General features: G+C 44.5%; 1 protein-coding gene across 5 annotated transcripts in view; it reads right to left on the bottom strand.

The window, feature by feature from the left end:
• DAAM1 (dishevelled associated activator of morphogenesis 1) overlaps positions 1-6,808 on the bottom strand; it is a 150,700-nt gene extending 143,892 nt beyond the window's left edge. For 2 of the 5 annotated variants that reach the window (XM_045202018.2, XM_045202020.3), the window contains exon 1: positions 6,280-6,460. In XM_045202018.2, coding sequence (XP_045057953.2) covers positions 6,280-6,399 — 120 coding nt within the window. In that variant the 5' untranslated portion in view covers positions 6,400-6,460. Of the gene's footprint in view, positions 1-6,279; positions 6,461-6,484; positions 6,600-6,629 lie in introns of those variants that run through there. The other 3 variants (XM_024567810.4, XM_053929185.2, XM_045202019.2) reach the window with 3 other exon arrangements.
• Positions 6,809-15,254: the final 8,446 nt, after the last annotated feature.

Below are 15,254 nucleotides of genomic sequence, written 5' to 3'. Positions count from 1 at the left end.
AATAGGTGACCCTAATAGTGTACCTGGCAGAAACACAAACCACCTTCAACTTCAATCCTGGTGCAATATATAGAACAGAATGAGCTCAGGTTGTTACTAAAGGTGCATGACATACTTAGGAAGTGTACCAAGATGAATGAAAAAATAAAAAAGCTTCCGAAATCAATGTCTGGTGAATGAATGTTGTGTTCGAGTATCCTGATGACTAACAAGTCTTTTGTTGTTATTTTCCTTCCCTTGCAATATGCTATTAGAGCATAATTTTCCTATTATTTCCCCGAATGACAGTTTTTTAGTGAATTGTCTTCATTAAATATTGCCAAAGTGATATAATACCCAGTTATAAGCCAAAAGGAAAAGAGCTATTGTAAGTCAGGAAATCACACCGGCTACATTGGAAATTGAACTTGCTTCCCTAGTTTTCCACACTTAATTCACAATAGTGACTATGTTTTTAAAGAATTCCAATTGTATATTTGGCACCAAATTTGCTCCACTGCAAAAATAAATAAAAGTCTTTCTTCTGAGGTGGGGGGGAAAAAAGTTTAGTTTAATATCTAAAGATACCCAATATTAGATTACATGTTTGACTACTGCTGAAGTTTTCATTATTTTCTCTTCAAGAGCGTTTACAAGTTATGTTAAAAGACAACAGGGAAGAAGGAAGCTAAGAAGTTATGGGAGTCTTAACTCGCAAGGCAGGCTCTGTGGCCCTTTTCTGGATAAGAAGGGCTTTCCTCAGATAAGGGATTCAACCTACTGAAAAGTTATCTCCGTTCATAAATAGGGTCTAATGCTGGACAGGCTCCAAGTAGATTTGGAATATAAGCATTTCCATTTTCATATAATATGCTTATCATTCACACAGCAAACAGAAGGGAGTTCAAAGTTTTATCATTCAAATAAGCAAATGCAACACTTTTAACTTCACATAACATTTTCTGCTCCAGAAAATCAGACTACATATAAGATACCTTTCAATGTAGAAGCATTTTTACTCTCAATCAACCCAGCATTTCTTGACCTAGCACTGTTTCAGAATTAAGAGATGCAAAGGAAGCTGTGGTTCCCCCAACCTGATGGAGAGAAAAGAATATAATATGTAGGAAAACTAGAGATGCAAGACCAGAGTGTAGGGTGCAAAGAACTACGCTGCCTGGTCCCCCACCTGGTCTGCTACCGACCAGCTGTGTGACCTGAACTGGGAAAAGTTCCTTAACTTCCCCAAGCCTCAGTTTCCTCCCCGGTAAAAAGGTGATAATACTACCTACTTCATACAGCTGCTGTGAGAGGGCGATGGTTAAGCTCACGTAAAGTATCAGGAAGGGCTTGGCACAAGGTAAGCACCTCACATACCTTGACTATTAGTATCACATCAGCTGTAAGTGTTAAGCTGTGTGGTCAGCCTAAGGGCCCTAAGGAAGAAGGAGCAGAGGCGGGTGGTGAAAGCTGAAGGATAGGCATGGAAGGCTTCCTGGAAGCTGTGGCACTCCAGCTGAATCTGAAAGCACAAGGAAAATTCAGACACTCAGGAGAGTGCACACCCCAACTGCGGGGAGCCATTACTGCAGAAATTCACAGACAGAGGTAAAAACCAGACATGCTCAATCATCAACAAGGAAAATAAGCTCGCCACGGCTGCTGAGGGTGTATTTGGTAACCTCAGTTTAACGGAGGGAAGGGGCTCTGTGTGCCCGTCACAGTGCTTCTAGGATTGCCCACTTAACTCATTTTTGGACACGGATACTATGAATGTAAACTCACTGTGAAATGCTCAGTTCTCTGTTCCCCTGGATGCCAGAAGATAAAAAGGTAAAAAGAATTTTTTTTTTTTTTGCTACAGAAATAGTCTGCTACAGTCGAGTGGAATGTAGGTCACCAAAATCAACTTCCATCTCATCATCTGTCCCTCTTTCAGTGGGCGTACTAAGTGGTGCCTTGGAGGAAGCTGGGTGAAGGGGGGGAGACAAAGATCCATCCTCCAATTCTAATCTCTATCGGCAGCTCTCAGCCATCCTAAACACAATCTGCATAAAGAGATAATGCACCTGCTAAGTGAATGTAACTTCAAGAGAAGTATCCTCAGCCCAGGCCTGGCCTGCCCCACCCTGCCCTGCCAAGAGACAGAAACTGCCCTCCTTACCTATTTCTTAAATGTTACCTGTGCTATCACTTGCCTCCAAACTGAGTTCTTGGGAAAACCACTAAGAACAGCAATGAGTGTTTAAGATATATATTAACTTAGAAGTTTTCCTCCATTACCAAGTTAGAAATTGTAATGTTAAAATAAGTCACAGTAGTTCACACTGTCTACTCAAAGAAAAAATCACAAATAAAATAAAAATTTGTTTTTCATTTTGGCTGGTGCCCCCTCTAGAGATTGAACAAGGTGGCTGACATAACTTGGCAAAATCGCCTTGTTTCCTGCAACATAAGGGACAGACTTTAACACTTGGAGATACCAGGGGCACGACATGAAGTCAGGGAGGGCCCCACGGAAGTTACAAGCTCTGTGATTAGTTCCTGAATCGAACACCTGAAGTTCTCAGTGGTACCAAGCTCTTGGAAAAGCTCGCTTCCCCTGATCCAACAGCTGTAATTTTTTAAAGGATTTCACAGAACTCAAGATTCTCAAGCCAAAGCCACTCTTTATACCATCTCCCAAACATTTACAAAATGAAACATGTTCGATCTTACCTATATTTTGTTGGTAAACACCTGATTTGTTCTGATGACCATACTACCACCAACAAAAGCAGCCTTCTAAGCAAAGTAGCTCACATAAAACCACACACAGACACAACACACACATTCGTAACAGCCAGAGCGTGTCCACAAAGCAAGAAAGCCAGGATTCAAATTCCTTGGCACCTACTCACTGAGCTCCTGTAAGCACCACCCAAGGACATAACCCACCACACCCTCTTCACCATCACACCTCCTCACTAGTTCATACTTCTGGAAACCCACAGAACCCGACTCACCGCATGGTCACCAAACGTTGCAGATACTGGACAAGTGTCTCCCACCCTGCTCCTCCCTCAGGTCAGCCAGCCTGGAACAAACTGATCCCACTGAGAACAACTCCATCCCAGAGGGAGCACTACTGGCTAGCTTTTGTACCCAAAGGGTGCCCCAGGAGCCATTGGTGGCCTGGCAAAAGCTTCTAAGTATCTTTGTCCTGGTCTCTGTTCTCCTGTCACACACCTCCTGGGAATGTTATCTAGGCCAAGGATAGGACAATGGAGAGAAATCTAGAGATGTCCGGTTGGGGGTGATAAGAATTGTATTAAAAATTACAGGGGCCCTAGCCAGGTAGCTCAGGTGGTTAGAGCATAGTCCTAATGTACCAATATTGCGGGTTCTGTCTCCAATCAGGGCACTTATATGTATCAACCAATGAATGCATAAGTAAGTGGAACAGCAAATCGATGTCTCTCTCCTCTCATTTTTTCTCTCTCTCTTTTCCTCTCTCCCTCCCTTCCTCTTTCTCTCCAAAATTAATAAATAAAAACTTTTTAAAAAGAATTATAGGGGAAAAATTCTGTATGGGTGAATGTATTCCAAAAGCAAATAATTACAAAATATGTCCATTTCAAACACACAGAAGGGCCTTTTATACTTCAAGTCACAGGCGACAGGAGTTTTGGTTTATGCTGAGATGAAACTGCTTGACAGAAAGCTAAGAGGAATATTACAATTGATGGCAGAACTATACATGGAAAGAATATAGATTTTGGATCTCCAATCATGGCTCTACTACTTAATATTGATCCCGCAAATATTTATTAAGTACTCCATGGACAAGCACTGATTTAAATGCTGGAGAGGCACGGGTAGACAAGACAAAGACCCTGCTCTAAAGATCTTAGAGGAGTGGCGAAAACTCCACACATTGGAACTGGGGTCAGAATTATAGGGAGACAGGAAGTAAACAGATAAAGGAGATTTTTGTTTCAGTCGATGATAATCTAGGACAAAAACAGAGAGAGTAAGTGACAACTTCTGATTCGTTTCCTCATAGGGAAATATCTACCTACTTAAAATGAGTCGATGAATACCAACCACCTGGCACACAGCACCCCCAAGCATTGACCTACACACAGAGGCACATGCAGAGATGCTCACAGATACACACTTCCCCCCCTTAACAGCAATATCTGGGATAACACACATTGGTATGAAATGAGAGCAGAAGAGAAACAAAGTACTTGTGTAATCAATTACACTTAATGCAACCAAGTTGCAAATAACTGCATTCAAAAAAGGCAAAAACTAAACAATTAATTCTAACATAAAAGAACAAATAGAAGTCCATATACTGAAATAATAATAGTAGTATTAGAAATAATATAAATAGTAACATGTCTTGCCTTGCCCACTTTGAAGGCTTGCCATGAATAGCCAGGTTATTTTGCCACACAAGTGAGGCTCGGAGATATTACCCCAATGCCACAGTGTCAGAACTGGGTTTAAACTCATTTCATATTTCTTTGAGAAAAAACAAAAGAAAATGACCAAGTCCTTCTTAGAGTCACAAAATTTTATACCTAGAATCAACTTTAGGAAACCCTCTGTACCCTTCTCCCCACATCACCCATGACTGAGGTCCCCAGAGGTAAACGACTAACCCCACAGTGGGGTAGCCAGTAGTGCCATAGGCAGCCTAGGGCCCAGAGCAGGCTTCCTAGATCCCAGGCCAGCTTGCTTCACTCTCAAGAACCTGCATCCTCTAGGCAGGCTTTTAGATTTTATCAGAACCACAAGGGATGGCAGTGACTTCCAGAATTCAATTTCCGTTATTACTTGTCCATAAAAACTTCCAGGGAGTTGCATCTAAGTCAAATTGAGGGCCTTTCCTGGTGGCCAGGGAGCTCTCTTCAAGCAGAATAGAGAGCTCCCTCGTGGGAAAGGTACCTCCAACACTATAATACACGGTACTAGGAAAATGAAGTAACTAGCCTGAAAGGGGAAAAGATATCTTTCCATTGTAATTTTCTGAGTAGTCCTCAGGACAAAGGCTCCGAACAATTATTTCTGGGGAGGGAAGTGAAGAGAGAGGCATAGACATTCTGAGAGGGAAAGGGGCTAAGAACTGTGTCCAATCCATTTACACGAAAATGGAGAGAACCCCTGGGCTGTGAAACCAGTGAGGAGGAAAGAGCAGCTGGGCCCAGGGCGAGCATTTGACCGCTCTCACTGGCCACTCCCTCCCAGCTGCCCGCAGAGCCACATCGAATTGAAACAGCAGTGAGAGCAGTTAAGATTCCGACGGCAGGAGTCGCCATGGCAACGGGATTCATCTTGCAGACAAACTCCGCTTCAATTCACTAGGTCCTTCTCGAGCCTCAAGAAACTACCGGCTTAATGACAGCAAAACGGTCACGGGTGGCATTTGCTCTTGATGCTCATCTGCGGGTGGAGGTGGGCAGCAGGGCAAAAGGGGGCGTGATTGGGAGAAATGCAGCATGGGTATCTATTCCTGGACACAGAACACCAGGCTGTGAGCAAGTTGAACACAGGGCTTAGCAGGGTTTCATCGACGAGTGAGTAAGCTAAAGAACAAGGGTGCTAGAACGGGAAAGGAAATCCTCCCGTTTTCACAGGACTTCACAGAGTTTTTGGGCCTCGCGCCTGTCTCCCATCGAAGGTAAGCTCATCACAAGCAGCTGAGTTTCCGGCACCAGCTGGGAAAACCCGATCACCGAGCCCTCCAGCCCCACAGCAAGCCTTACCAGTAGATAATTCAACACCTCCACTGCTTTACCACCTCCCACCCCAAAGCTGCGGGCAGACGCTTCACCCCAGCTCAGGTGCTCTTTGTCGAGGGAGCAATCAGTACAGGGTGGACCAAGATGCTCCCTCCTCGGAGAGACCAGGGGCAGGAACGCTCTGCGGCGCCCGGAACCCGGTCCGCAGGCGGCGCAGCGTCCCTCCCCGCAGTCGCCAACACCCCTTGCTCCTTCCGCAGCGCGGGTTTCCCCTCCTCTCTCTCTCTCTCTCTCTCTCTCTCTCTTTTGAAACCTTTAGCTTACAACTTTGCCTGAATTACAGTTGTCCCATCCCTTTCGAATAAGTGAGGGTGCCAGGCGTGGTGGGGATTCTGCTCAGAGTTCCTCCTCGCCTGTGGCCACCTCTGAATCCACCAAGCCTCAGGATTCTCTCCCCGGGAGCCTCCCCAGCCAGCAGTTCCCGACAGCAGCAGTGCCCGCAGCGTGCAGCCGAGGCCACGACCCCCAGCGCCCGAGCCCCCGAGTGACTGCAGCAAGGCGGCTGTACCTGGTACCCTACCGGCTCTCTTGGCATCCGAGCTCCTCTGAAAGAAAGGAGGGAGGGACCCTCATCCTCAGGGGCGCCTTCCTCTGTGCTCGCCTCGCTTTGCGCCGTGCTTGCAGCCATTTTCCCAAATCCAGCTTGGCAGCCTGGAGCTCTCTAGGTCCTGTTCCCACCCAGACCCAACCTGAAGGACGGGTTTAATATTTACCCACTGGTCTGCAAGCTCCAGGGCGGCAGCTGGAAGGCGCGCCGCGAAACAAGCGCCGGCCCGAAAAAGCGCACCCACCCCCACGCCACCGCGCGGTGCCACTTAATGAATGAGTGCGGCGACCGAGGCGGCACATCCCCCTTACCTGAGCAGCCCCTGCATGCTGGAAAGGCGGCTCTGCGCTCCGGGTACAATGGGATCCGGTTAAACAGTTTCCTTCACAGCCGCTCGTAGGTTACCAACTCGCAGGTGACATCACCCTCTCCTCCGCTGATAGGATACGCTGAGGCGCCCACTGCGCATGGATTTCCCTTATCGGGCCCGCAGACTCCTGAGAGTTGTAGTCCCCATTTCACAAGCAGAGCCTGGGTGGCTACGCTAGTGGGGTTAGCAGAACTACACTTCCCGACGCCTTGCCCGGCCTCTTTGTCTCCGCCCCTAGCCCCGCCCCCGCAAGGCCCCGCCCCCTCCCCGCCCTCGAGCCTTGCAGTGTTAGCGGTGGTCGTTCAGAAGCTAAGCTGCGGGCTGCGCGGGCGAGGGTGGGGGCACCCTGCGGTCTTGCTCTTTGACTTGACCTCCACTCGGCGGGTAGGGGTTCTGAGGGCCCGAAAGGGTCCGGGGCTAGTGCGCACCGGCCAGGCAGCTCTGACCAACCCTGCGCTGTTGGCCCCAGCTGGAAACAACGTAAAGCCTTTCACTGCCTTTCCTATGTGTAGCAACCTAATTCATAGGACGCATGGGTTTCTGGGTTAAATGCAGTCCAGGAATTTCTCCACGTCCCCGACGATGAAGCGAAGCCCACCTTCAAGGAGAGAAATAAATCCCCGTGTGCCCCACTCGGTATAATTTACCTTTCTGTCTCTCCTCCCATTTAACGGAGTTCGCGGGGAACAGCTTAGTTGGCTGAGCTGACAGAGTAACGGAGCCTGTCACTAATAAAAATGCAGTGTAATAGACAAGACAGTCGCCGCAAACCCTCCCTCAGGGGGCCTGCTGCTGCTGTTGCTGCTGCTGCGGCTGCAGAGATAATACTATCGCGCAGCCATGCTTTTGTTCTTCGCTGCAGCAGACTTCCCGCTCTGATGGCTTTCAACTCCCAGGAAGACATCTTTTTCTAAAGTTTTAATAAATGACATGTATACGTACAAATGTACTTTTAAATCCATAACATTGTACCCATGCTTTTAGCCTCAAAAAATTTTAAATGGCCTAAATCAAACGTGCTGTTCGTGAGTTGCTGTGATCTTAATATACCTAAATGTTTATTTAAAGGTGAGCAAAAGGTGTGTATTTAAGTTCTGAACCTTCAAGGTTTTATTTTTAATATGTAAGATATTTCCATGGCATTTTTCATTGTCCAATGAATGCCAAATATGAAAAAAAACATTGAGAGCCAATCTCCATTTCCATTTTTAAATGAAAAAAAATGCATCTAGTTATTCCAGTTGTAAGAGTACATTATAACCACATTTGATGTCGAAGTCACATCTATCAATCAGCTCACACCACACTTCTGCTAGCAAAATCTCTCAAATATTGTATGTCTTGTAAAAAGAAAGTTCACAATTAAGATTTTAAACAATTCTCCACCAATTCTTGTTGATGAAAGTCTTATTTATTTTCTCATTTTATTGTGCAACTATAACTTAGTTTCAAGAGAAAAATATTCATGAAACCAGCTGAGGATCTCAGAGGAGAGGAAAATGCTGTGTTCCCGAGAGGTGTTTTAGTGCCGAATTCCGGTTTTCTTTAAACGAGCCTATTGCTTATGTACCAGACACATTCTTCTCCGCTGAAGGAAGATAACTTTGAATGTTGCTCTCCTGTTCTGAGCTATTCCATCCATTCCAAATATTGTCTTAAATGGAACCCAGACAATACAAATGTTCCATGGGCCATCAGATCAAGAGTACAATCAGTGATACTCTAGCTAATGGGTAGGCTTAGTAGGCTTAATGCATTGCAATTCATTGTGGGAAAATAGGAAGAAAGAAACTTGACCTGGATGATTCTAAAAGCTCTCCCAGTTTTATGACTGTGTAAAGCTTTTAGATGGAAATATAATCAGTGAGCCTGATATTAATTTAGTCAAATTGGATGTGGAGGGTCTCCATAAGGCAGGGCTTATCCTTATAGAAAAAAGTATATTATTCAGGCACACTGAGGAGTAACTTTATAGAACAAATACAGCAAGTTCTCTTGGGTTTTCAGCAGTGAAGGAGAGAATGGAGTCCTCTGGGGGAAAAATCTATTCTTTATAGCAATTAATATTATACGGATGTGCCATGTTACATAGCTCATCTCCATATTTAAGGCACATCATGCACAAGAGAGCATAAGCACAGGAATGTGGGGATGTGCGTGTGTGCTTCCTAAGAGATAGATATAAATATAGATAAATATTGAAAGCAAGGCATTATGTTTGGAAGCGTTTTGCTAGAAGTGCAACGGATTTGAACTGATTCCTGCACACTGTTTCACTGGTAACCAGAGGAAACAAAGATTGCTCTTCAGCAGGAGAAGCACAGTCTGTGGACCTGGGACCAGAGGCTTAACTCCTATGGAGACAGAAGGGACCTCTCTCTCTCTCCTCTCTCTCTGTCTCTGTCTCTCCCTGTCTCTCCCTCTTCTCTCTCTCTCTCTCTCTCTCATTGTATGTTTGTAGTTAGTTCTTTCTAGGTAACTAAATAGTCTTATAGCCAACAAAAATACCCATTCTGTCTATTAATTTATATTATCAGTCAATGAGTTTCTTTACGTTTTTTCTTCTTTTTTTAAAATGACTGCTGCTATTCTAGAATGATCTTATGAGAAAGGCTTTGTCTTGTCTCATAATCATTGTCTATTAATTAGGAAGCTGTGGGACCACTGAAAACAGATTTAATTGACCTTCTACAGGTAAAGGAGGGGGAAAGATTTCATAGAGTATATTGCTGATCTTTCAAAGTAATCTCTCAGTTCTAGTTACAAAGTTTTATGCTGGGTTTTAGATAAGGGAGAAAATGGGATATGAATAGGGAAAGAATTTTAAGTTTGTAGCCTTGCATGTGTTTTCACATAATAGCTTGCTGTTTTGCAACAATTGAGGTTGTGTGCTGAGCCCGGGTTGGGGATCAGGCTATCTTACCACTTTTGAACAGTGTGACTTTGCTTATTCCGTGTGGCTTCTTCTCTCTGAGCCTTGGTTTCCTTATTTTAAGAATGTGGCTAATCATGAAACCTACTTCACAAGGTTTTTGAGGATTAAATTAGATGACACGTATAAAAACACTTTTCAAATTGAAAAGAGCTACACAAATGCTAGTTCTTGTTATCATTTGCAGTTTTTTTCCTGCAGCTTATCTTAGAAATGTCTATCCTAATTGTGGAACAAGTTAATAAAAACCTATTTGAATTTTTCAAAAACCTTATTCTTAACAAGAAACTGAGAAATTATACAGCATGGACATATTATCTCGCTAATTTTAAGTAGGCAAAATATACTTTGAAGGAAAAAATCAGAAATCCCAATTGAACAGGGCTAGTTCTTGGCTAGTGTTCAGACCCAGACTCTGCCCTTCCACAGTGCCCCCAGCTGTCCTCGGTATCACGAGCTATCTTCCCCAGTTAGGTCCTCAGCACGGAGAGGGCTACTGGGAGATTGGAAGCAGGAGGAAGGGAGAAGCCGGGGTGTTTCTCCACCTCTGCAGAGTTGCACTGGGTGATGTTCCTAGCAGCATCAGCAGCTTTTCCTTAGTGGGCCTAGCCTGTTGCGATTCCGGCTTCTTCCAGATCACCCCAGCTTCTGTCAACGTCACCTTCTCCCTCTGCCCCTCCTCCCAAAGGGTGGTGGTAGCTTCCTGCTATTGCTAATCTCTCTGTTGCCTGTGTGTTCTAGAACTTCTATCACCCAGGAGACCAATTCCCTGTACTATATAACTGTTTTAAATACTTACAATGGATTTTGTTTTCATGGTGGAACACTCATCAAGTTCTTTTGGGGGCAGACTACAGAAACTTTCTATGGCCATTTTATGCAAAATAAAAAATGTAATAGGATTTATTCAAAGGATTGAGCAACCAAGGGTTCACCTAAGAACCAGGCCAGCTCTGCAAATCTGAACAGTGGTGGTTTGGGGACCTTCTTTCCAGAGCATTATTCTAGTAGCCATCGGTCTCCTTGTCTCCTTGTCTCCTTGTCTCTTTGTTCCAAATTTCAGATTCCCGAGAGAAGCTGATTGCCCTATCACAAAGTAACTATCTCTGCCTTAATTATCTACAGCAGCTGTTCTGGAAGTGTGGGCCAGAGACCAGTCACATCAATGTCACCTGAGAACTTGTGAGACGTGCAGATGCGTGAGCCCCACCCACGGACCTACTGGAAAAGGAACTTCAGGGCTGGGTCCCCCGACCTGTGTTTTAACAAGTCCCCCAGCCAATTCTGACACACGAACGTTTCCGAACCACTCATCTATAGCAAAGATTACAAGATCGTGTGGCTCAGATGTGATCACTCAGGACCTAGCCCTGTGTGGGAGTCTTCCCGGAGGGGAAACAGGGCTGTGAACTTGGCAGCCACCCCCAAGAGGTGTCAGGGAAAGCTGGTAAATCTGTCAGGGTCTTAACAGGAAAATTTGGTTCTTCTCAAGGAAGACAACTTGGTAACAATTCTGAGCTAGTGGCTCAATGTAGCCACATAAGTTCTAAAGCAGTAGAACAGCTGATTAGGAAATAAAAATAGATCTGAAAATTGAAGATAGCAACCTAAAACTCAAGAATAATAGACACAGAAAACGCAGAGTGCTTCCTGAATTATGCGGAAGCCTTGATGCTGGCTGTTTCTGGCTTTGAAGACCGAGTCTCGCCGTCCTGTTGCACTTGGTCCGTACTGACTTCTCAGAGGAAGATTCTCCCGACCTTCCCTTGGTATAAATTCCCTGGCCACGCGTTTTAGACAAACCATCCCATGTTAGCTTCAAAAATATCCTCTACAGAGTGTGCCACACAATTTTAATTGTCTCTTTGTCTTTAAATGTCCAATTTCTGTATGGGCTCTTTTACGCTAAAATGAGCAATCCATGTGTGGCAAAACCTTGTCCACAAGTAAAAAATGGGCTGGATGTTCTGTGGAGAGAAAGGATTCTGTTGACTTTTTCTGGAACTTTCCTCATTGGGAATTATCCTGGCAGATAAATTCTCCTTTGTAGCTGAAATATTACAGTGTGCCGGATTTATGTGAGAGCCTTGTTTCACAGCAGGTTGTGTTAGCGCTTAAACACTGGATTTGGAGATTAGGGACGACTTTAGTCCTGCATTTGCATGAGAACTTTGTGATGTGGAAGTTCTCATGGAAAGCCACACTGCAGTACAATATGTCATGGCATGTTATCTTTGTGAGAGTATTTTCTCTTCACCAAGCTGTGATTGTAACCTTTTCTCTAGGGTTGTCTCTGCCCTCTCCCTATGTCTCAAGCTCCTAAAATAATATTTGGGGTTGTCAGAAGACAAGCCACCCAGTTAAAATGGAAAAGGAGATATTGGAATGCTTTATTTTGGCTTTGCTTTCCTACAAGTGACAGGTTTTCTTCTCTGGGATTTATGTCATTGTTTTAGGAAATTACACTCATTTAAATCTAAACATAGTTAAAACAAGTAAAATATCAGCCCATTGCTTTTCATCCGGGTTTGATGGTGATTCTGAGTAGCAGGGTCGTCCTCTCTTGACTTTGCATATGTGTTAACTGTGCGGGAAGCTACACCACCTCTGGCTGCAAGCCCACTAGAATTTTCAAGTTGAGTAGCTTTAAATAAGGTCAATGTTAGGATGGGAACCTCCCAAATAAAAAGCCCCAGATGTCTCTAAGATAATGTTAAATAAGTTGGGCAGGTCCCAACAGGCATCGTTTCAGGAAGCCTTTTCACTCTGCACATCCCTACTGAAAACGTGCAGGTGAAAGTCCTCCACTCCAGGCGGATGGGCGTCACAGGTATGATGGGGACCCACGACACAGCCTCACAGAAACCATCGCTAGATTTTGGAAATTTTGTGAGCCAGTTATTAAAAACAGTTAATATATAAATTAAATTACATACACTTACAGTTCTGTGTTATACTAAAAACAAAAGTGATTATTCAGACTCATCCCTTGTTCATTGTTGCTACATTTTACTATTATCTGTGGTCTTGAGATTCCACTCGAATCTGAATGGTGGAAACTCTAATTTCGTGGTGTACCGCTCCACATCTCTCCCCAACTCCACAGTCAGCGGCATCACATCGGTAGTCAAAGGCAGTGCCGGTGGGAGAGGTTACATCACGGACATCTGCAAATTCGACAGCTTGGGGCTTCCCCCACGGGCCCTGTTGTGAAACCGGCACTTCCATCCCCTGCATTTGTCACAGAAGAGAACAACCCTCCCCTAACTGCTCCGCAATGCTCCGTATTTTTCTCTTGTGACTTCATTCTGCTGTTAGGTTCTAGAAATGGAGCACATGTGTCATTTAACTCAATTTGGGCAGAAATGTGGCATCAGATCCTAAGCAAAGAAGAGCCCCATTCCTCATTCGGTTCAGGGAGCTGAGCGTTTTCCCTCAAACAGGAAAGAAGAACTTGGTGATAGGTTTAGCAGGGGGCAAGTGGTTTTGAACCAGGAAGAGAAGGAAGTCAGCTTGGGGCTGCTGTAGGTATCAGATGGGATGCAGAGAGTTCTGGAATAACTGCACTGGCACTGAGGCTGCAGAGCAGCTTAGCACAGGGCCCCCCATGCTGCCCTTAAAAACATGTTCACGAGTCTGCAGCACGATGATAAAAATAATCTTAAAAAGACAATGTGGACAGTTTTTTATAAAATGAAACTTTTTCATTAAAAAGATGATTCATTATTCTGGGATCCTAGGTTAATCATCTTAAGAATAATAACAACAACTTTATTAGAAGCATAAAGCTGCTATCTACATTATATTTATGGGTACTTTACATCTTAAGAATTATTTTGTCCCAAAAGTCTATTTTATGCCCATTGTACCTGCTTGCATAGAGAATGCTTGATTAAAAAAAAATGTTATTAATAGTGACCGGGTCCTCAGACACAGCCAAAAAGGCAAGTCCATCCCAGAGTAAAGAAGTCACAGCATCGATCATGCTAGCCTGCCTTCCCAAGGGTGGGGACTGGTGGCAGTCGTGGCAAGAATGAAGAAGCGCAGAGGAGAGGAAAGAACATGACTTTTCCTTCTCCCGGGCCAATGGATGGTGCCCCAGAAAGATCTAAACCGGTGAAATGTGTCCTCACCGGTTGCCTCACCTCACTGTATGCCTCACTCTCTCGGTGTCTGGTGTCCCTGGCATCGGGCTCCCACTCCCTCAGTGCACTCTGCGTTCTCCACCACGGCACCTTCGCGCGTCCGTCTGAGTTCCTAAAGTGCTCCAAGTTTCAAAAATTTCTCGCTCTCTCCTCCTCTCAGCCAGAGCCCCTCCATCCACTTTTCTAACACAGCTGCTTTCAGGAGTCATTAAATAAGTTTACACAAGTGTGTGAGTAACTGCTAGTCCCTAGTTTTCTAGAATCATTTGAATTTTGGGAAAGGAGTCTTGCAAATGAGTTATCTTTAATTGATGATATATTGGAACATTTAGAAAACAAATAATACAAAAAACCAAGACACAATAAAAGTTGGGGGAAGAGTATTGGAAGAGGAAGGAACAGGACAGGTACCACAGAAGGACACAGCAAGGGAGCTGCTTAATCCTTTAAAATGTGTCTGGGATTTTTACAAACTCCTCCCTCTGACCCACAGATTTTCTGATCTGGCCAAAGTTGGATTTAAGTTAATCCCTGTTTTGGTCATTGCCCACTGGTACAAGCAGCTCCAGAATAACAAATGTTTGAAAATTAAACATTGCAATCCTCTAGATTTTTTTCAGATTCATACTTGAAAAGCCCCACATTTCCCATGAGGGGTTGTTATGGGAACCGTGGAGCTCCCAGCCTTAGAGGGGGGTTGGTGGGAGCTGAAGTGCGTGAGTGAGGACGTGTGTGCGTCTGTATGCCCACATGTGCACACGTGCGGGAGTAGGCTGCCGATGTATGTTTGCACGCATAACTACTTATCATTTTGTGAGAAGAGCTTGATGTGTAAATAAACACAAAAGGTGTGCAATCACTTCTAGCTTTGCCCTGTCTTTGCGCTGAAATCTGAACTCATATCTAAATTCCTTCTGTCCAGCTATTCCCCTCTCAGGCCAAGGTCTTCCTGCTATGATTACAAAACATATGTTCTCTTTACAAGTCTAATCTCTTTTCTTCTTTTTTTCCCTCATTACTCCCTATGCTCTGCACAAAACAGGTGTCTTCTGGTGCTTGAATTGCCTTTGTTTAGAGTTAACCAGGATCCTCTAATATCATCTCTCAATCAGCTTTTACTCATTAGCAGTAAATGCTCAGCAATCAGCTCCAGTTGTGCATCGACACATCCGAACACTATTGAACAACCCCAAACGTTACTCAGATGCCATGAGGTGCTTGCATGGATGGTGGTCATTGTCGGCTGCATCTTTATCCTGCACGTATAGTGGGTGAGGAGCCAGGCAAATCTCAGCACACGATGAAGCCCCTGATTGTGAGGAACTTCTCATTTCACCACAGGAACTTCACCAGAGAAAGGAGGAGAAATCTCAGTGACTTGAGTGAAGGTCAGAGAAAGGCATTTTTGAAGTGAGAATTGTGCTTCCATTTAGGCTAGATTGAAACACAATAGACTAACTAACCACTTATCACTTATATTTCTTGCTAG

This window comes from Desmodus rotundus, chromosome 7 (assembly GCF_022682495.2).
Source record: "Desmodus rotundus isolate HL8 chromosome 7, HLdesRot8A.1, whole genome shotgun sequence".
Lineage (NCBI taxonomy): Eukaryota > Metazoa > Chordata > Mammalia > Chiroptera > Phyllostomidae > Desmodus > Desmodus rotundus.
This window is presented reverse-complemented; position numbering and strand designations above follow the sequence as displayed.